At 45.6% G+C, this 9,796-nt stretch overlaps 2 protein-coding genes across 2 annotated transcripts in view; one reads left to right on the top strand and one right to left on the bottom strand.

Annotated features, from left to right (window-relative positions):
- Positions 1 to 640, top strand: part of Dkk4 (dickkopf WNT signaling pathway inhibitor 4) — a 3,070-nt gene extending 2,430 nt beyond the window's left edge. Inside the window, exon 3 of the mRNA XM_029480686.1 lies at positions 346 to 640. Coding sequence (XP_029336546.1) covers positions 346 to 596 — 251 coding nt within the window. The 3' untranslated portion in view covers positions 597 to 640. The remainder of the gene's footprint in view (positions 1 to 345) is intronic.
- Positions 641 to 1,620: 980 nt separating this feature from the next.
- Polb (DNA polymerase beta) overlaps positions 1,621 to 9,796 on the bottom strand; it is a 27,590-nt gene continuing 19,414 nt past the window's right edge. The window contains exons 7-9 of the mRNA XM_029480687.1: positions 4,899 to 4,963; positions 3,777 to 3,916; positions 1,621 to 1,864 (exon numbers count right to left, since the gene is read on the bottom strand). Coding sequence (XP_029336547.1) covers positions 1,770 to 1,864; positions 3,777 to 3,916; positions 4,899 to 4,963 — 300 coding nt within the window. The 3' untranslated portion in view covers positions 1,621 to 1,769. The remainder of the gene's footprint in view (positions 1,865 to 3,776; positions 3,917 to 4,898; positions 4,964 to 9,796) is intronic.

Below are 9,796 nucleotides of genomic sequence, written 5' to 3' on the forward strand. Positions count from 1 at the left end.
TCATTGGGCTAGCTGGCTCCTTTATAAACAAAAGATTCAATGTTCACTAAAAATTATATTAGCAAACTTTGCGGAGTGCTGCTTATTTCTCAGGACAGGGAATAATTTCTTTTCTTGATGTCTTTGTTAGGTAGGGCTATAATTTCCCTTATTGTGTGAGACCTATTTGTCCTATTGGCTTTACTATTTTATATATAGGCTCTATAGGTAGTAGTAGCCTTTATTCCTAGATCCCCAATCTCAACTCATTAGTATAAGACACACACACACACACACACACACACACACACACACACACCCTTAACCCATCTGCTGCCTCTAGAGCTTGTGCCTATCTTGTTACAGGACAGGAGGGAGAAAGCTGTCTTAGAACCTCTGACTGTGGCCCTGGACTTTGCTGTGCTCGCCATTTTTGGACAAAAATTTGCAAGCCAGTTCTACGAGAGGGACAAGTCTGCTCCAGGAGGGGGCACAAAGACACTGCTCAAGCCCCAGAAATCTTCCAGCGTTGTGACTGTGGGCCTGGACTAATGTGCCGAAGTCAGGTGACCAGTAACCGACAACATTCAAGGCTAAAAGTATGCCAAAGAATATAAGTTGTGTTCACACAGAATCCCTGGCACTAATTTTATTATATTTGTTATTTTATTTTCTGAGACAGGGGTCTCACTGTGTAGCCCTNGCTGGCCTTGCACTCAGAGATCTGCCTGCCTCTACCTCCTGGATGCTTTTTTGGGAGGGGGAAGCTTTCTGAGACAGGGTCTCAAAGTAAGCTATGTAGGCCAGCAAACTCATGGTCCCCTGACCTCAAGTGNGTCTTGGGATTACAGGCGAGCACGTACACTCAGCACATAACTAAAGCCCAATCTTGTAGCAGCTGAACCAGACGGCGAGCAGATCCTAANATGCTCTGCTCTGATGAGNGAGCGACTTTTGGCTTTGTGTCTACTATCTACAGTACTGACAGGACTCTACAATAAAACAGTCCGGACACAGTGACTCAATCCGTTCAAATAAATCTTTTTTAAAAATTGAAATTGTTTGTGTACAACATGATCTTTGATACACAGTGGACTGCCTAGCAGACAAACTAATGAATGTTAGGTGCCATTGACCTGTGAGTCATGTCAGGTGAAGGGCTGCCACCTGAGATAAAGCACACACCTGCTCTTCTAGTTATCAGTATATACTGCAAATGGGAAGTGGTCAAAGCAAGTCGTTACAGTTATGAAGGGCCCTTNTTTCTTTTTCTCACCCCTCCCCCTTTTCTTTTTAGACAGTGTCTATGTAGCTCTGGCATCCTGGAATTCAGTATGTAGACCAGGCTGGCCCTGAACTCAGAGATCAGCCTGTCTTTGCCTCCTAANTCCTGGGATTAAGGATGTGCGCCACCATGCCTGGCTGTCCCTAAAGAAACTGAACTGACTGCAGAAGTAGCTCTGGGAGAGCCAGCTGATCTGTAGAGGGTGACTAGGGGACAAGCCGGGAGACTGGCTGCAATGCGAGGTGGAAGTGAAATCGTTACACACTGTCGATCACGGCAGCTCTTTTGTCTCTGGTGAACCCATGGTACTGTGATCACANGCATAACTACATTTAAACACATTTGTTAAGACAATATTCAGTAATAGCTCAAGAAGTTTATTGACTATAGTACATGGTAAGCACAGAGAAGAAGCAATCGCTTAAAACACCAAAAACCCTTACATAGCAAAGGTTAAGAAATAAATTAGGACTCCTAGTGGGCTGTGCCTGGGGCTGGAGGGGCATCATTCACTTCTNTCCTTGGGCTCCCGGTAGCGCCACTGGATGTAATCAAAAATGTCCTGCTCACTGTCCACAGGAAGGGGCTCCCCAGCGACTCCTGCAAGGAGAGAGAACCAAAGTGTTTTAGGAACCAGTTTGGGAACTGAGAGCTAACCTGATGGGCCTGAGGGACTCCATCAGAGGTGCCGGCTGACTCAGAATGCTAGGCCCAGGTCCCATCCAGCTCAGGGAAAGTGAGCAAGCTACCTGGAAGGTCTTTCCTCCTCTTCTCCACTTGCTGACACCAGTCCGCATGGACCTTTTGTCTTACTGCCAGTGTTACAGACAGAGCCTGGGTGTCCCGACCGTGGCCAGGAGTCACCCTAGTTCATGGCCCTTTCTGCTGGATCTCATAAAACAAACTGTTTACAACTCAGACTGGTTATCCTTAAACTAGCAGTAAGGGCATGGCTTAGAAGTTTACCACAATTATGGACTCTTGCGTCAGGTGTGTGCATGGCTAAGGCAGCCTGGGCTACAGAGCTATACCCTGTCTCCTAAATTAAATCAATGAAATGGAATACAGATGCTTGAATACCTATGAAATTAGAACCCACATGTTTAATAAGGACCCAGTAAACTGTCTGAATGTTGAAATTTGAAAAGCAATGCTNCAATCTGCATGAAATATAAGTCCTGTCTGTATAACTTAGGATAAAATGGTAAAACTATTCTTGCAGTAGATACCACTAGTAAACTACACAGTAGATTGTGAAATGTTAAACAAGATTTTTAAATTCTGAGTTTTAGAACATTTATTATATTCATTTATTAGTTTCCCATGTGGGGTGTGAGCATGTGCTTGTATACATGTGGACATGCGTATGTCACAGAGGGCACACGTGCAAGACAGAGGATTGCACAAACCCGTTCTCCTTCCATTGTGAGTCCCAGGCCCAGAGCCAGGCTTCAGGTGAGTCCTCACCTGCTGAGCTGTCTCATCTATTCTTTAAATCTTACAGCCTGACACAAAAATAATTACCCAGGAATTACTCTGTAATTTTTAAAATTTTGTTTTATTTTCTCCTGACTGTGGGGTGGTGGGGATGGCACCGAGGGCTTCTCACATCCTACGAGCATGCTTTATTACTGATCCACAGTCTCAGNCACGGGATCTGAGTAATACTGAAAGAAATAACACCCAAGTATTATCTTCGTAAGTCTCAGAGATCCATCAAAACCCTTTCACCAGTAAGATTTCTAAATGAGTATCGTAAGTAGGTTGGAAGGACTTAACCTCCCCCTCCACACACACACACACACACACTGCCAGGGCCTCATGTATGCAGGACAAGCACTGCAGTAACTAAGCTATATCCTCAGCAATGTAACTAATTCTAACTTCTGCCTTACTGGCCATCAATTGAGGATTTAAAAGAACCTTTTGTTTCTGGTGTTTAAAAACATAAAGAAGCTACGATTAAATGGCAGGTGTCTTAGTTAGGGTTCCATTGCTGTGAACAGACACCATGACCAAGGTAATTTATAAAGGACAACATTTAATAGGGGCTGGCTTACAGGTTCAGAGGTTCAGTCCATTATCATGATGGTGGGAAGCATGGCCCTGTCCTGGCAGGCATGGTGCAGGGAGGAGCTGAGAGTTCTACATCTTGTTCCAAAGGCAAACAGGAGAAGAGTGGCAAAGCTCACCCCACAGTGACACTCTTCCTCCAACAAGACCACATGTCCTAATAGTACCACTCCTGGGCCAAGCATATTCAAACCATCTCAGCAGGATTACTAAAAGTCTTCTTAGAATTTGTTATCTTAAAATACCTTGTTTTTGAGAGGAAACTCATGTAGCCTAGGCTACCTCCAAACTTTCTGAGTAGCCAAGGCTAATACCAGACTTTCCCAGTGCAGGATTACAGGCACTAAAGCACATGCTGACAACCCCAGCTAAAACATCCTTGGAAACAACCTTCTTTCCAGACGTAAGGACGGCTGCTCAGGCAGTCACAGACACTCACCAGTGACCCCCAGGGGGCGGATGGTGTACTCATTGATTGTGAAGCCCTTTTCCAGGGCGTGCGCTCTCATGTTCTTATTAAAGATGTCACTCCCAGTGAAGTAGAGAACACCACAGTAGTACTGATCTTTGGGGATCAACCTTAGGGAAAAATATTTTCTTACATATTTCAAGTTTGACAAATAAAGGTTTTCTAAAATCAGTAGACAAAACACCTGAGGTATGTCTGAGTACTCGAGTCACTCACAAAAAGCCGAGGTTAGGCTGACTGCTCAATAGCTACCATATCACCTTGGCTTGCAACTGGGGACTACAGCTGCTGGAAGCTGCTTTTCTAAACACATTGCCTACTCATTTGGACCCACAAAGTTAGTAAAAGCAAGACTGCCTTTGTCTTGAGCTTTCTGCTTTATTTTCACCAATGTCCCAAACCTCTCCCTCACCTCTTGAATTACCTGGGGTTCCAGAATGGGGGAAACCTCACACAGTAGGGGTCATCCCTCTGACAAGGACAATTATTGGTGAGGATGAGGCTGCACCCTGGAGCAGGGATAACCATCTCTCAGGAACCACTGGGCCAGTTTGCAGGACGAGAGCCCAGACAGTGATGGACCTAGGGCCACAGCCTTCTGAGAACTGCGTAGCTGTGCATACCTCACCTCCCTTGGTCCCTGCTCCAATTCTTCCCCTGTTTAGACTTAAAGTTCAAATCAGAGTCCAGAAAATGGGCCCAGGATGTGAGAAACTTGTGCCTGTTCTTCCCAGGGTGGACACATGGAGCCCAAGTCTGAGCTTCTCGACATTGTCTTTGCTATATCAGGACAGCAGCTGAGGCCAGGCTGATGGGGCTCCCAGAACCTGGGCGTTAACTCCATGNTCCAGCTCCACCCAGGAAGCTTTGCTTTGCTCAAGGTGTGCATCTCTTATTACAACACGGAGCCATGCTAGCTATGGCTGTATTCTGGCAAGGAATGAATCTTGAGAAACTGATGGCTGTAGACATACAGTTCAGCCTAATATTGCATTTCACAGGAATTTATCATCCCTTAAAGTAAAAGTTGGTCCTGCATATCTATGTAACCCTAAGTAGGGAGCAAAGAGCACTCACCAGTCTGAGTCATACCTGATATCGATTCTCCTATGTGGATATTCCTTTCCATCCTTCTCGCTGGGAAGCTGGCAAACACCCTACATGGATATTTTAGAGAATGTTCAGAGAGCTTCAACTTAATGCTTACTTTTCATCAAATGCTCAAGGTGAAGGCACTNTGAGCTAATCCCAGCAGTCCTGGATTTTGCATATTTTTAGCATAGAACCACCTCTCAGCTCTGTATGAAGATGAGGCTGTGTGCCATGCAGTCACTGCACTGCTCTGAGCTGTGTGAAGCTGTGGCTCTCAGACTGCCTTGNCCTGGCTGAATTCCTCCTCTGTGCTCTGACAGACCAGCCACTATCCAGCAGCAGCCATGGGGGGAGACTAAGAACTAAGAACCTATTCTCACACTTGAAAAAGAGTCACCTAAATCCTATCAAAGCAGATTAGAACACGGGGTNCATGGATTATTAAAACTGTGCCAGGAAAACTAGGCCCGAGACAAATCAGTATCTTCAACCTGAACGATCCACTTATAAAAGGTCACCCAGTGTTGTAACGTTCAGACCCACTGATGCTTGGCATCTCCACTGGGCACTCCCAGTGTTTCACTGTGTGTATGATACTCAGATTACATACATGTTCACCTGCCCACGATTCCAGACCTGGTCCTGACCTTGCCCCGAAGGTCCTGCAGCTCAGNGTGACCCCACAACTACTCAGTCCTGAATGCTTCCAGCAACTCTCCAATTGGTCTGTTAGCNTTTTATCTAACCAGCTGGGTAGCTGAGACTGTCTGTGCAGTTGTAAACTTATTACTATTATTCAGTGGGTCCTGACGCTGAAGTGACACGCTTCAGATCCAGTGTCCCGATCGATCAGGATGTGCAGCCTCCGCCTGCTCAGTGTATTCCCCGTAACTGAGGAGCCACGTGAGGGCAAGCAAGGACCATGCTTCTAGGACTTGGCCTTGGCAGGCTCTAAAGTAGAGATGAGTCAAGGAAAGCACCAAGCAGGAGAGACAGAGACCAAAACAAACAGGAAGAAACAACCTGAGTAAAATTGTGATTATGCACAGAGCAAACAAATTGAGAAAGCTGCCAGTAATGTTCACGGATAACAAGATAANTTGATTCATCATGCAGGCAGAATATAATAGATGAGGAATATTCAAGAAAGGTTTAGTATGATATAAAAATTGGAGGGTTTGAAGAAAGCTTAGAAATAGAGAAAACAAAGCAAACAAGAAAACTAAAAGAGGAGATGATTGGGTCGTTGTCTATGTGCCTGAGTCTTTACCACAGTTCTAGTGTTTATTAAGATTCACTTTAATTTAAGTGTGTGTGTGTGTATGTGTAGTGTGTGTATGTGTGGTGTATGTGTAGTGTGTGTGTGTGTATGTGCAGTGTATGTGTAGTGTGTGTGTGTGTGTATGTGTGTGTATGTGTAGTGTGTGTGTGTGTGTATGTGTGTGTATGTGTAGTGTGTGTGTGTGTGTGTAAGGCCTCAGGCCTGGGGATTATCCACAGGTGATGATTTAGGGCTAGTGACTTGACATAGATAATGAGAGGCAGCAGGACAGAACAGAACCCAGGAAAATGGGGATTNGTTTATTAAAAACCCTATTACATCAAGTAAGATGTGAAGTAGTTCTGCTTTCTTAGCATCCCTGCAGTGTGTGTATGGGTGTACGCATTGACTTTAGGTGTTCAGAGACTAGAGGCCTGAGACAACCCATCCCTGAGTGTTACAGGCAGCTGTGAGGCCTGAGACAACATCCCTTGTGTTACAGGCAGCTGCGGACACCCTCCCTCCGCACTCTTAGTCGCTGTCCNCTCTTTCTAGCCATTGCTTCTGTAGCTTTGTGAGTTAAGGATTATCAATTTTTCCCTTTCCAAAAATAGGCAACATTTCTGAACTGGACAATTACTCATCCTCCACCTGTAAAACGCTACAAAATTCACCATAGTGCTTCAAAAGTTTTAAAATCAAGTGTGTGTGTGTGTGTGTATACATGTGCACAAGAGAATGCCCATGGAGGCCAGAGGTGTGGGCCCCTGATGCTGGAGGTACAGGTAGTAGTGAGCCGCCTGCTGTACAGGGTAGGGATTGAACTCGGGTCTTCTGGATGAGCAGTACACATGTTTAAGTGCTGAGCCATCTCTCCAGCCTCAGACCTCACAGTGTTTCCAGCTGTAACTGCCTACTGTCATATTCTAAGCTAATGTGTCACTAAAAGCCACTCAGTCTGGGCAAAACAGAAANGTCTGACCTAAACTAGGAGTTTTCTTTAGCTGTTCTTCCAACTTAATGAAACACTCGTTTTCATATGAAACATATCTTCCTGGCATCAACAAGTTCTGCCTCAAAATTTAGCTCCAGGTGGTCCAGTCATGGTGGTTCCCAGCTGGAATTATCAGGAGGTGCTGCTGCAGCCCTGGGTGCCTGGACTCACAGGCCTGCTGTTTGTCATCAGAGACTGGGTTTCAACTACACCGTACTCCTACTCAGGCTAACTTTCCTTCCTGATGTGTGAATGTTAAAAAGTCCTCTGTGTTCCTGTAGAATTCTTAGATGACATGGATTTTTGTTTCATGTTGAGTTTCTAAAGTGAACTCTTTCATTTCCTCAGAACAGTCAAGATACCTTGTGTGGCCACTTGAGTGGACCAATGATATATAAAGCTAACAGACATCCATGAGATGCTGAGGAAAAGGTGGGTTTTTTTTTTGAGTACTACATTTACATAAAGAAGAGCTAAATAACCTAAAAGGCCACGGAGAGACAGCAATGGCGGCTGATAGCACTTGCTGCTCTTCCAGGAGCACCCAGCTTCTGTCATCAGCACCACATAGTGTTTACAACCATCTGCAGCTCCAGTTCCAGGGGACTGGACACCCTCTTCTGACCTCCATAAGCATCAGGTATGTACGTGGTCCACATGCATACATGCAGGCAAAACACACACATAAAAGAGTAAAAGAAATAACCTAGACTCATGCTGGCTTGCNTTGGGTCTGATTACTCCTATCTTAAGACTACCTTGGTTCAGTTTTTGTTGCGGCAAGGTCTCATAGTGTGGCCCAGATTGGCTTGTGTTAGGATTTCTACTGCTGTAATGAAACACACCACCAACAGCAACTTAGGAAGCAAAGGCTATTTCATCTCAGAGCTCCCAGAGCATTATCCTCTGACTGGAGGAGGTCAAGGAATGGCTGAAGCAGAGCCCACAGACAACCAGTGTTTGCTGCCTTGCTTTCTTACATAACCCAGTCCAGGGGTGGCACCACCCNCAGTGAGCTGGGCCTCCCACATAATCAGTAATCAAGAAAACACCCACGATCTTGCCTATGGATCAATCTTATGAAAGCATTTTCTCAATTAAGATTCCCTCTTCTCAGTGAGTTTCAGGGTAGNCTTGTCTACATAGCAAGCTCCAGAACAGCCAGGACTAGAGACACCTCTCTTCTGAGATATGTCCAGGCTAATGTCATATTAACAAAAACCAACCAGCACAGCCTGGCCTGGAACTTAATATGTAGCCTAGGATGGCCGCAAACTGGCAATTCTCCTGCATCAGTTTCTCTACTACTGGGATTACAGGCATGAGCCACTGTAGTGATAATCTCAATAGTCACCTTGATGAGATCTGGCCTGCAAAAGAAGCATAAACGAGTCTGTGGCCCCTTATAAGGAATTGGCGGGNGCTGTGCAGGCTGCTGGGGGAGAGCTGTCGCACTGAGCTGTGACTGTGACTGATACTACTGACCTGAGAACCGTGGGACACGTGCCTGGTGGGNCAGCTGTGTGGTACTCTAAGTGAACATGATGTGTCTCGAGCTGTGTTTATGTCTAAGTCAGGGCTACTGTCGGCCTAGGGCAGAAAAGCTTTGTGCAGTAGGTGTCCATTACTGCAGGGCTCACAACTTCAGAGATGAGAAAGAGTGTGCTTAGCCCTAAATGGTGTATCTATATCACAGCCTTTAAGGTTCAGGGAGCAGAGAAAGGAGGCAGAAGAGGCAGAGGAAGGCGTGGGATGTTGTGCCATGCTGTTTTCCAGGCAGGACATGGCTACTGCGCTCTAGAATTCTCAGTAGCCATGAACATCTGGGTACGAGAGCGGGCTATCACTATTCTGTCCTCAAGGGAGGATGGGCTTACAAGGCCCCACCTCTCCCTGAGGATTTACAGGTTGTTAGTGAAGAGAAGCTGAAGAGGGATCATGTAATCCCTCCTTAGGATCTACATGATATTAATGGTGGTGAGAGGGGATTCTCTTTTCTTTAGTGGTTTAGACACTGCTAAGTGGCCCAGGCATGTATAAATGACCCTCCCCGAGTCCAGGGCTCAGGAAATCACCCTTGATCTACTGACCATGATGCACTTTGTCTGTCTCAGTCATTGCCTTGCACCTCAGCTAACAGGCGTTCCTCTCAGTCATGTGACACAGGAAAGTGCACATGGAGAAAAACAAACCCAAATGAAGTCACAAGAATAAAGGCAAGCCAAGGAAAAACGTGAGATTTTGATTGTCATTAGCTTTCCTGCTCTCTTACGCAGAAAGACTTATCTGTTTTTAATATATTTGCAACCTTTTTTTTTTTTTTGAGATATGGTCTGACTCTGTGGCCTGGTGTGACCTGGAATTCACTACATAGCCCAGGCAGGGCTTGAACTCATGGCAACCTTTCTGCTTCAACCTGAGTGCTGGGTTAACATCTCAGGCCAAAGGCCATAGAACTAGTTGAGCAGAGTGGATTTTACAAAGTCTCTGCAAGTGCCCTTTTGTAGGCTCCCAGCACAAGGTTTTCCCCAGTGTGCCCTGTCATGAACCTAACTAAATCCCCTTTCTCCCTTCTGTAACCGCTGTAACCGATTACTAATCAGGCTTGGCGATGCTTTTCTTCATTTTTCTTTTCCTTCCTTT

Source organism: Mus caroli, chromosome 8 (assembly GCF_900094665.2).
Source record: "Mus caroli chromosome 8, CAROLI_EIJ_v1.1, whole genome shotgun sequence".
Taxonomy (NCBI): domain Eukaryota; kingdom Metazoa; phylum Chordata; class Mammalia; order Rodentia; family Muridae; genus Mus; species Mus caroli.